Below are 12,123 nucleotides of genomic sequence, written 5' to 3' on the forward strand. Positions count from 1 at the left end.
CACTCTTGCATATATATTTTTGTCCTACAAGAGTAACTCTTCAGGATAAACATCTAAAAGTACAATTGGTGGTGAAAAGAAAAATACACACACACACACACACACACACATATATATATGTACAATTTTGACATAGAAAATTTTATACCTAAATTATTTTCTCCCCAACAGTTAATGAGACTGTTTCACATCCTCACCAATACTGGGCCATTTTTATAATTTCTCAACTGATCAATTGTCAGCATCTCAGCGTCCTTTATGATGTTGGTTGTTGTTTCATTAAGTATTTTATATTTTTATATATTTTCAAACCAATACCCACATAGCACTATGTGTTAGAAACTGCTCTAGGTGATTTTATAAATATTAACTAATTTAATCCTCATAATAACCCTATGAAGTGGATACTGTTATTATCCTTAAGTTTCAGAGGAGGAAACATGTTAGGCAACATGAGTCTTACATCCAATAGTGGTGGAGTCAGGAGTTGAACCCAAGTGGTGTGACTCCAGAGTCCATCCTCTCCACCACCGTGCCCTGCCATCTCTTGGAGGAAAGATCTACCTGGATGGGAAATAAACCTTTGCAATAGTGGCCTCTAACTATCAGGACCCCTATATTTTCAGTATTTCCTATTTTAATTATTTTTTAAATAATTCCTTTGATTTAGATTGTGTCAAGGCCAGAAGAAATCAAAAGAAGCTCTGCCCTACTACCAAGAAGCTTTAGAACTTACTGAGATCAGTAAAGGTGAAAAAAGTCTTGATTGTGTACCAATACTGAGGGAATTGGCAGGTGTAGAACAAGTCCTGGGATTTCACGACTCATCTATCAACCATTTTCTACAGGTAAACTGCAACAAAGTGGCCTCCTATGCTGTTCTAGACCTGATGCTTTTCATAGACACAAGTGGAACAGTAGCACTGAAAGGCCTGGCTTTGTTATTTGCTATAGATAAGGAGAATACTTGGCCTAGAGTAGATCTTCAACCAACATTGACATTTTAGATGCCAAGTGAGTGCTGGATACTAGTCCGCTCTTACCAGGGTCCTTGAAGAACCTTGAGACTCCCTAATGATGGGTTTCCTTATAGTCTGTGCATAGAATTTTTTTTTAGGAAGTCCAGCGATTGAATCCAGGACCTCATATGTGGAAAGCAGGTGCTTGAGCACTGAGCTACATCCACTCCCCTGTGCCTAGTTTAAGTATTCTTTCCCCAATAACATTTCTTTATTCCTGTGTATTTATTTATTTAGTGCTTATATTATCAAACCATTTCAGGATCTTTTCTACTACATTCTAAAACCTTTATCTCATACTATTTAGACATTAGTTAGCTGCTGTTCTACTTCATCATTATAAGATTCCTCAGTTTGATGTCTTTGTATCATATTATGTGCTAAAAGCACAGCTTTTTTATTTTTCTGATAATTTTCCCCATTAAAGTTGTAAAAAATAGTACTAAAACTTTCCTGTTATTTCAGATAAGTTATAATGATGATACTAAGAAATTTATTTTGATTTCTTTTAAAATTTATCAGACAATGTATTCCCCCAGCCACAGTTTGTTAGAGTGCCTCACAGTATCACTTTATCTGGATTATCTCTTTTAATCATTATCACTACCCTGTGACATATTATTATTTCTATTTCATGGGTAAGGAAATCAAGAATTAGAAAGTTGGTTTAGAGAAGCATTGCCCAAACTGTGCTCCCTAGGCTACTGGCACCTCAAAAGAGTTCACAGATCTTCCTAGAAAAAATGTTTGCGATTAAATAAAATTGGGAAATATTAAGGTAAAATTAACCAGGTGTCTTTAACAATGGTTTTACAGAACATTAAATATGCCAGTGTACATCATGAATTGGGAAAGTGGTCTTAGGAAACACTGGCTTAGAGAAGAAAGTTCAAATATCTAAAAGGCAAGGATTTAGCGAAGGGATTCAAATAGAAATGCTGCCTTCCTACGTAACTGACCTTATCCCTATCAGGAGCCCTTAGCACAGTGCGAATGGGAAATGAGTTTAGGTAGAGCCCTATGTTTGTAGGGCCCTGATTCACCGTTTTAAAATATGCTACCCTGTTCGTTTTTCTGTGGACATAGACACAAATACAAACATCCACACATCTACACACACATATTCAGTGAGATTTTTATTTTTTATTTTATTCATTTCAAAGGATTTCAGACCTATTGTGTCCCTTTATCCCTGAATACTTCAGTGTATGTTTAATCAAAACAAGAATATTTTCTTATGGAAAACCAGTACAGTGATCAAATTCAGGGAATTTAACATTGGTATAGGCCATATTCCAATTTTGTCAATTGTCCTAAAACTGTCCTTCAGGACATTTCTTTTCCTCCAACACAAGCTCCAGTCCAGGATCATGCATTGCATTTAGTAGTTATGACTCTGGTCTACTTTAATCTAAAACAGTTTAAGCCTGTCTTTGTCTTCTATGACATGGATATTGTGGAAGAATATAGGCCAGTTGTTTCCTGCCTGTTCCTCAGTTTGGGTTTGTCTGATGTTTCACCATCACTAGATTGAGACAACATATGCCTAGCTATAATCCTACAGAAGGCTATTGTGTCCTTCTTGGGGTATTGTATGTGGACACACATGAAACCCATCTGCTCTTTGTCGGTCATGTTAATTTTGGTCACCCAGTCAAGGCCATGTCCAGTATTGTCACTGTATGATTGCTGTCCCTGCCCCCCCCTTGCAGCTAATAAGGATTCTGTAAAGAGACATTCGAAGACCATGTAAATATCCTGTTCCACTTCAACATTCTCCCTCTAGGTTTAGCACCTATTGAAGAATCTTTTCCAAACCAGTCATTACTGTGATGGGTGCAAAATAATGATTACCCAACTCTACCATTCTATCCACATTTATCAGTTGGCATTCTACTGTGAGAATATCCTTCCACCTCCCCACCAATTTATTTATTTATTGCTTGTATGTTTGCTTTGTTCACTTAGCAATATAGTCTGGCAATCACTTTATAGCAATTCATAGAAATCTTCCTCATTCGTTGGCATCATAATCCATTTTATGCATGTACTATTTTTTTTTCCAAATAATTTTTAATTTTAGCCATTTCTAGTATGAACTGGTAAGTCATTGTGGTATTTATTTGTATTTCCCCAATAATGAATGATGTTGAATATTTTTTATATACTTATTGGCCATTTGTGTATTTTCTCTGAAGAGATGTATATTTGAATCCTTTACCCATTTTTAAATTGTATTTGCCTTTTTATTATTGATCAGTAATAATTTTTTTTTTATTAATTCTAGATACTAGATACTAGACCCTTATCGGATATATGAGATGCAAATATTTCCCCCCGTTCTGTGGGTTGTCTTTTTACTTTTTTGATAGGGTTCTTTCAAGCATAAAAGTTTTAAATTTTGTTTGGTCCTGATTTATTTTTAATTTTTGTTGCTTTGGTTTTGGGCATCGCATCTAAGAAACCATTGACTATTCCAGGTTCATAAAGACTGACACCTATGTTTTCTTCCAAGAGTTTTATAGTTTCAGCTCTCAAATCTTTGATCCATTTTGAGTTAGTTTTTGTGTTTATCGTGAGATAGATGTTTGATTTCCTTCTTTTGCATGTGGATATCCAGTTGTCCCAGCACCATTTATTGAAAGGACTGTCTTTTCCCATTGAATTAACTTAGCACTCCTGTCAAAAATCAATTTTACCATAAATATAGTGGTTTATTTCTGTACCCTCAATTCTATTCCATTTATCTTTATGTCTTTCTTTGTGCCACTATCACACAGTCTTTATTACTGCTATTTTATAGTAAGTTTTAAAACCAGTGAGTGTAAATCCTTCAATTTTATTCTTTTTCAAGATAGATTTGACTATTCTGGGTCCCTTTCATTTCCACATGAATTTTAGGATCAGCTTGTCAATTTCTGCCCAAAAGACCATTGGGATTTCTATAGGGATTACATTGAATCTGTAGATCAATTTGGGGGAATATTGACATCTGAACAATATTAAGACTCCTGATCCATCAACATAGGATGTCTTTTCATTTATTTAGGTCTTCTTTTATTTCTTTCAACAATATTTTGTAGTTTTCAGTGTACAGGTCTTACATTATTTAGTTAAATGTATTCCTAAGTATTTTGTTCTTTTTGACATTTTTTATGAATGGAATTGTTTTCTTAATTTTGTTTTCAAACTGTTCATTACTAGCATATAAAAATGCAATTGATTTTTTTATGCTCATCTTATATCCTGCAATCTGACTTAACTCATATTAGCTCTAATAAGTTTTCTCTGTGTGTTTGTGGATTCATAATGGATTTTTTTTGCCATGCAAAAGTTTTCTTAATGTGTTCAAGTAATCAACCTTTTCTTTTATTACGTTTGGATTTTTTAAATTAAGAAATTGTCAGCTTAAAAAACTATCATGCATAATGCACAGAATTCCCATACATCACCCCTCCACCAACATCTTACATTGTTGTGGAATGTTTCTTATAGATTATGAGAGAACATGATCAAACTATTTCCACTATGTGTATAGTGTACACTTGGTATATTTTTTCATACATCCCCTAATAATATTAACACTGTGGATTAGTATTCTACATTTGTTACAGTTCATGAGAGAATATTCTCATATCTGTACTGTTAAACACAGTCTATCTTCTACCACATAGTTCACTGTATTATACAGTCCAATGCCTTGTACATTCTACCTAAAGTGTACACTCAGTGGTTCTCACTTTCATCACAGAGTTGTACATTGTCCCAGTAAACCTTTGAATATTACATTTGGATTTTAAGTCTAAGTTAGAAGCCCAGGTTAGAGAGGAACTCACCCATTTTTATAGTCCTTGTAAAGTACTTTTCTTATTGTTTATTCTTTAGGTTAATAAAGATTAGAGAGTATTTTAAATAAGTACTTACAGAGCATTATTAAAGAGATAGCTTGGTGAAGTGAAAATAGAATTGAATTTGTAGCCAGAAAATCTGGGTTAGAGTCCAGACTCTTCTCTTTACCAGTTGTTTGATTACAGGCAAGTCATTTAGCCCCTGCAAACAAACATAGAAACCAGCAAAAAAAAACAAAACAAAACCCACAAAAAAACCCTACAAGGAAAGGCCATCCACTTCACAGAGCTGCTTGAAAGTTCCAAATGGAAAGTGCTTTGTGAACGATTAGGCACGCAGCCAGGGTGAGGTAGTTTTATTTATTAACAGTAATTATTAATCATTTATCAAGGTTCCCCTTTTCTTTAGGAAGTTTATCACAATACAGAAAGGTACAGTGTGGTCTCAGCTCTCCAAGGGAGTCCATGCCTAAAAGGCACATTTTAGGTTCACACAAAGAAAAGGGGTTTGGGTATTTCATACCCTCTTGTTTTTCATTCTTCATTCCTTTGGAATGAGAGAAACACCCAGAGAGAAAAAGACGTTTTATTTTCTATAAAACATAGAAAAGTTTCAAAGTATTTTAGGAACTAGCCCATTAAAATGAAGAAAACCAAGCCCAGTCCTACAGAGCCACCAAGAAGGAAGGATCCAAAGAAAGAGCCGTCACGGGCCCCACTGCCACCCCACAGCGGGGACTTGGAAGAATGCCACTCAGTTGTAATTGTTTCTGAAACTCCTCATGGCAGATTTTGGCATTAGGACCTTATTTTCCTATCCAAAAGAAAAATCACAGTATTTCACTTATGTGCTTGAGAGCATACTTGTGGGTGTTTTCAAAGGGTATAAATTAACACTGTACTAACTTGGAATGCTTTTTCACATCCCTGACATCTTGAATTACGTGTCTGTCTTTTCCATTTTGGGGGCCACAATGCCAAGCAGTAGTTCCCAAATTTGGCAAGCTTGGATTGCAAAGTATAATGAAATAATTTAATTTTTTTAAAAAAATGTGTTGCTCTACTAAAGCCTTTGCGGTCAGAAAATCTGGTTCCAGGTCCCCATTCTGGGCAAGCTATAGGCCTGTCTTGGGTAATGGCTGATTGACGCTCACACCTGGCTCTTGGCAGGTGCAAAGGACTCCATAAATGGCAGCACTTCTGATGGGCTCTTCTTATTTGCTGTGGATCTTCTGTCATGTGCAATGTGTTTATTTCAAATAGACTAATGCTATTTTTTTAATTTAAAAAAATCTCTGAAAATACCAGCCCTTTTGTTAAAATTAGGAAGGAAACAATACAATATGACATAAACCTAGGTGCCAAAAAGGAAGATTATTTTTTTATTTTTAAGTGACAATTTTTAAATTAAAATTGTACTTGTTTCTCATACCAAAAAAATCAAGCCATACTGGAAAAGGCCAAGAAATGAGCCACAGTCATCCCAGCCACTCCTTCTAGAACTAGCCAATCTTGACATTTGTTGAGCATCATTCCAAGCATCTTTCCTATGCTTATATGCAGATTGGTATAGATCGAGAGAAAGGAGGAGAGAAAAGGGAAAGAAAGTGAGAGATTTGGCAGCATAAAAATGAAACCTTCTGTGTGGCAACATCTCATAAAATAAAAAAAATTAATAATAAATGGCAAGGGGGAAAATATAAAAGAGTTCTTATAAAATCTCGATGACAAGGACAACGCAATAGACTTAGGAACAAAGGACAAGAGCAGACAATTTACAGAGGAGGCCAACAGCCACACAAAAATAATCCTCAACCTCATTCATTATTAAAGAAATCCAGTTTAACCCAGGAGTTGCCATTTTTCACCTACCAGTGAAAAAAATTTTTTAAAAGTTGGGGAAGCAGATGTGGCTCAAGTGATTGGGCTTCCGTCTGCTACATGGGAGGACCCAGGTTCAATTCCCGGGGCCTCCTGGTAAAGCATGCTCCTGTGTGCAGTGACCAGGCCCACTCAGTGAGCAACACAGCAAGATGATGATGCAACAAAAGAGAGACGCAGGGGAGAGTCAAGGCAACACACAAAAGAAACCAGGAACTGAGGTGGCACAAGCTATGGGGAACCTCTCTCACACATTGGAGGTCCCTGGGATTGAATCCCAGTGAAGCCTAGAGGAGGAAACAAGAAGAGAAGACAAAAAGAAACCGACACAGAAGATCACACAGCGAATGGACACAGACAGCAAAACAGCGGGGGCAGGGAGGGGGTCGAATAGAGTAACGAGTAGGAAACAAAATGGTGATGGGGGAGTGGGGAATAAAGGATGCGATGGCAGGGGTGCACGGAAGCCGCAGCCTCATGCACTGCTGGCAAGAGCGTGGGTTGGTACCACTTTGTGGGAAGGCAATTGCTAATCCCTCTCCAGTTTTATCATGCATTGTCCATTTTTCATTTTTTCAGAGTAGTTGTAGGTTTACAGAAAAATCATGCTGGAAGTGCAGCATTCCCGTATACCACCCCCAACTAACACACACAGTTTTCCCTATTGTTGACCCTTTGCACTAATACTGTACTTTTGTTGCAATTTTGATGAAACAATATTACTATAATTATACTGTTAACTATAGTTCATAGTTTCGATTGGGTTCACTGTGTTTTACAGTTCTACGGTTTGTGTTGCTTTTTAAAATTTTTTTCTGGTAACATACCAATTCTTTGACCCAGCAGTTTCATGTCTAGGAATTTACCTAAGAGAGTCATGTGTACAAGCACACAAAGGTATATCAACAGTGGTGCCCTGTTGTTGGCAGTAGCAAAAAAATCAGAAAAACCCTAAAAATCCATGAATAGGGAACTGGTTACAAAATTATGATATATCCATATGATAGAGTACTGTAAAGCCATTAAAGAGAATGAGACAAAAGATGTCCACACTGTACTTTTTTAAAGATTTGTTTACTTAAAATACTCCCCACCCCCTCATTGTTTGCATATCCTGTGTCTGTTTGTTGTGTGCTGGTCTTCTTTTTAGGAGGCACCAGAAACTGGATGTGGGACCTGTGATGTGGGAGGGAGGCAACTAATGGCTTGAGTCACCTCCACTCCCTACTTTGTTGTGTCTCTCAATATGTTTTCCTTGTGTCTCTTTTTGCATCATCTTGTTGCATCAGCTCACCTCATCTGCCCATCGTGTCAGCCCTCTGTCTTGCTTGTCTTCTTTAGGAGGCACTGGGAACCAAATCTGGGACCTCCCATATGGTAGGCAGGAGCTCAATCACTTGAGCCACATCTGCTTTCCCACAAAGTATTCTTAACTTTTGATGTAGACCAGTAGGTCCATTCAGTCGACAGCCATTGGTTGAGCAGGCTCTGGGTACCAGGCACAGTGAAGATACTGCAGCCTGAAGCACACAAGGGTCCTGCCCTCCAGGAGCAGCCCAGTGAGTGAGACAGACCCTAATCGAACAGTCACGCAAGTGAATGTGAAACTACACCTGCTACAGGGAGAGGTACTGGGTACCCCACAGGAGCTCCCAACAGGGCAGCCTGACTGGAGGTGGGGTCCCGTGGGAACCAGTCATGAGACCAAAATCAGAAGGTTGCAGAGGTGTTGCCTCTAGAGAAGATGGGAGTGGAGCCTTTGTGGGGAGAACACAGAGCGAGGGGTGGGAGATGGTGCAGGCAGGAGGGTGGGCCAAGTTAGGATCCTGTCTGTGCACAGGTGTTTAAGAGGGTGTGCGCCTATGTGTCGGCGTATAAGCATAGAAATATTTTTGAAAGGATACACGGGAAATTGTCGATAATAGTTAGCTCTGGGCAGTCTGACTGGGGTGGTGGGAGGAGATGAGGCATGAAGAGAGAAGGGAGAGGGCATTTTTATTTTAGTTGCACACCCTTCTCTACCACTTTGGATTTTTTAAAAATCATGTGCAAGCCTTACTAATTTTAAAACCTGGTTAAGTTTTAAGAAAACCTACCCTTGCAGCCAATGAAGATGAAAACACAAGCACCAAAGAGGTCCATTTTGATGCTTCCCCTCACAAAGAGTAGGGCCCTTTCTCCCCAGCCCTTTAGAGGAGCTAAAGTTGACTGGACTGCCAGGGATGCCAAGGACTTTCTCTGGCTCTTAAAAGAAAATGGCTTAGCCTGAGCAACAAAAGAGAAAAATAGATAAATGGAGCATAATCAAAATTCAAAATGTTTTTGCATCAAAGGGCTTCATCAAGCAAGTATCTACAGAATATCCTACAGAATAGAAGAAAATATTTGGAAACCACATATCTGATAAGGGTTTAATATCCAAATATATAAAGAAGTTCTACAACTCAATGACAAAAAGACAGACCAATTAAAAAGTGGACAAAATACTTGAACAGACATTTCTCTAGAAAAGATATTTAAATGGCCAATAAGCACATGAAAAGATGCCCAATATTATTAGCCATCAGGGAAATGTGAATCAAAGCCACAATGGAAACCATTCTATACCCATTAGAATGGCTACTATTAAAAAAAAAACAAAAAACAGGAAATAAGTGTTGGAGAGGATGTGGAGAAATAGGAATAGTTGTACATTGTTGGTGGGAATGTAAGATTGTACAGCCAGACAGCGAATATAAGTCAAGTGTTTGAGTGCCTGCTTCCCATGTATGAGATCCTGGGTTTAATCCCCAGTACCTGCTAAAAACAAACAAACAAATTAAAAAAACCAACTCTCATTGGAGAGAGGATGTAGCTTAGTGGTTGAGCACCTGCTTCCCATGTATGAGGTTCTGGGTTCAATCCCCTATACCTCCTAGAAAAAAAAATGGTGTAGCCCCTATAGAAAACAGTTTGGCGTTGCCTCAGAAAGTAAGTATAGAATTACCATATGACCCGGCAATCCCACTTCTAGGTATACACCCCAAAGAATCAAAAGTGGGGACTCAAAAAGATATTTGCACACCAGTGTTTCATAGTGGCATTACTCACAATTGCCAAAATCTAGAAGCAACTCAAGTGTTCATCAGCCAATGAATGGATAAATGTGATATATACATACAATGGAATGTTATTCAGCCATAAAGTAGAACGTGGATGAACTTTGAAGTTGTTGAGTAAAGTAAGCCAGATACAACAGGACAAATATTATCTACATATATGAAATAAGCAGCATATGCAAATTCATAAAGTCAGAAACTAGAATATAGGTTACCAGGTGGGGGTGGGGATGGGGCGTTAATGTTTAATTGGTACAGGGTTTCTCTTTAAGACAATGGAAAAGTTTATTGGATGATGATAATGGAGGCAGCAACTTCATGAATGTAATTAACATCACTGAATTGTATATCTGAATGTGGATAAAATGAAAATTTTAGCTTGCACATAAGTTACCAGGAAAAAAAACCATAGAACTGTACAACATAAAAAGTGGAACTTAATTAATATAAACTGTGGGTTATAGTTCATTGTATAATGATATTAATACTGTTATATCAGCTGTAACAAAGGCACCACACTAATGCAAAACTTTAATAATAGGGAAAACTATTTTGTGAGAGGGGGGTATATGGGAACCCTAAACTTTTCAGCATGATTTTTATGTGAACTTACAACTGCTCTAATAAAAACAAAGAAAGAAACTGGCTTAGTTTGGGACCCCCAGAATTCAGTTTTCCAGTGCTCACCGTACTCCAGGCCCTTGCCTTTGGTCCAGTCCCCCTGGGATTCCCAGCTCCATCTTTTTCTCAGCCAAGGCTCTGCAGCTGCCCCAGCCTGCGCGGCCACGGGAGGTGTCCCATCGGGGCAGTGGTGGAAGAGGAAGCAGACGGCCACATTGGGCTGCAACCTGACCCATCTTGCCCACGGCGTCAGCTCAAAGCTTCAGGGTAGGATGGCCAGCTCTGGCAGGGCCAAAGGAGGAAGGTGTGCAGCCTCACAGCTGGTCAGTTACAAAAGTAACACAGCACGCTTGCGTCTCCAGGCGGCAAGTTGTCTGTTGAATTAAGGCATTGATTTGAATCAAAGCAGAAATGTAGCTCTCCGTGGAAGACGCCTTACATCTGCCCATGTCCCACCCACTGCTGCTTGATGCTCCTCTCTGGCATCCCTCTAAAGTCTCCTCAGATGCTGTTCAGGTGCCCACGTATTGGTAGTTCACTATCCACCCAGCCAGCCCAGAACCTACCAGAAAAAAGCAAGCTCTTTTTTCTGACTGTTAAATAGTTCTTCCTGGGAAGCGGACTGTGGCCCAGTGGTTAGGGCGTCCGTCTACCACATGGGAGGTCCGTGGTTCAAGCCCCGGGCCGCCTTGACCCGTGTGGAGCTGGCCCATGCGCAGTGCTGATGCGCGCAAGGAGTGCCCTGCCACGCAGGGGTGTCCCCCGCGTAGGGGAGCCCCACGCGCAAGGAGTGCACCCATAAGGAGAGCCGCCCAGCGCGAAGGAGGGAGCAGCCTGCCGAGGAATGGCGCCGCCCACACTTCCCGTGCCGCTGACGACAACAGAAGCGGACAAAGAAACAAGACGCAGCAAAAAGACACAGAAAACAGACAACCGGGGGAGGGGAGGGGAATTAAATAAATAAAAAATAAATCTTTAAAAAAAATAAAATAAAATAAATAAATAGTTCTTCCTAACATTAATTCAGAAATCATATTTCTGTTGCTGCTACCCTCACAATACCTGGGTGTTAAGACTAGAAAAGCATGAGATTTGGAATCACAGGTTTAATCCCCATTTCACCATTGACCTGCTATGTGACAGTTGCTGAATCTCCTGGAGCCTTCATTTCCCCATCTTGTAAATCGGGCTGTTACATCACTTTGGTCATTTTGAAGATTAAGTGAGCTGACATACGTATTTCACTTAGCATCAAGATTAGCAAAAACAGGTGTTTAATCAACACTAGTTTCCCTTTCCCTCTGCCCCTCCCTCGTGCTAGCCCTTAGCTTTGCAATGAGATTCTGGCTATTACTGAGTTGGAAACGTCTGTTGTCTTCGCCATGAGTGTTCTGATCTCCAGGGTAAATATCCCCAGTCTAAGAGGAAGCTACTTGCTCCCTCTCCACTTGGCTGTGGGAGAGGAGATTTCTCCAAGTCCTGAAACACTCCTCCCAGTGTTTTAAAGGTTTCCTATGTTGGGGTCCGCCTGCATATTAGAAATACTCTCTCATTCTTTTTGCTGGTCTTCAAGCTTTCCCTTCAAGAAACACTGCACATTCTACCAGTCCAAGGGGACAGGCCCAGTTAGATAAGCGTCCGCCAGCTCTGGCTCTG

At 39.3% G+C, this 12,123-nt stretch overlaps 1 protein-coding gene across 2 annotated transcripts in view; it reads left to right on the forward strand.

Annotated features, from left to right (window-relative positions):
* The window catches only part of TTC23 (tetratricopeptide repeat domain 23), a 106,701-nt gene that overhangs the window by 56,731 nt on the left and 37,847 nt on the right, over positions 1-12,123 (forward strand). For both annotated transcript variants that reach the window (XM_004483893.4, XM_004483892.4), the window contains exon 6: positions 671-848. In XM_004483893.4, the coding sequence (XP_004483950.1) occupies positions 671-848 (178 nt within the window). The remainder of the gene's footprint in view (positions 1-670; positions 849-12,123) is intronic.

Source organism: Dasypus novemcinctus, chromosome 3 (assembly GCF_030445035.2).
Source record: "Dasypus novemcinctus isolate mDasNov1 chromosome 3, mDasNov1.1.hap2, whole genome shotgun sequence".
Classification (NCBI taxonomy): Eukaryota; Metazoa; Chordata; class Mammalia; order Cingulata; family Dasypodidae; genus Dasypus; species Dasypus novemcinctus.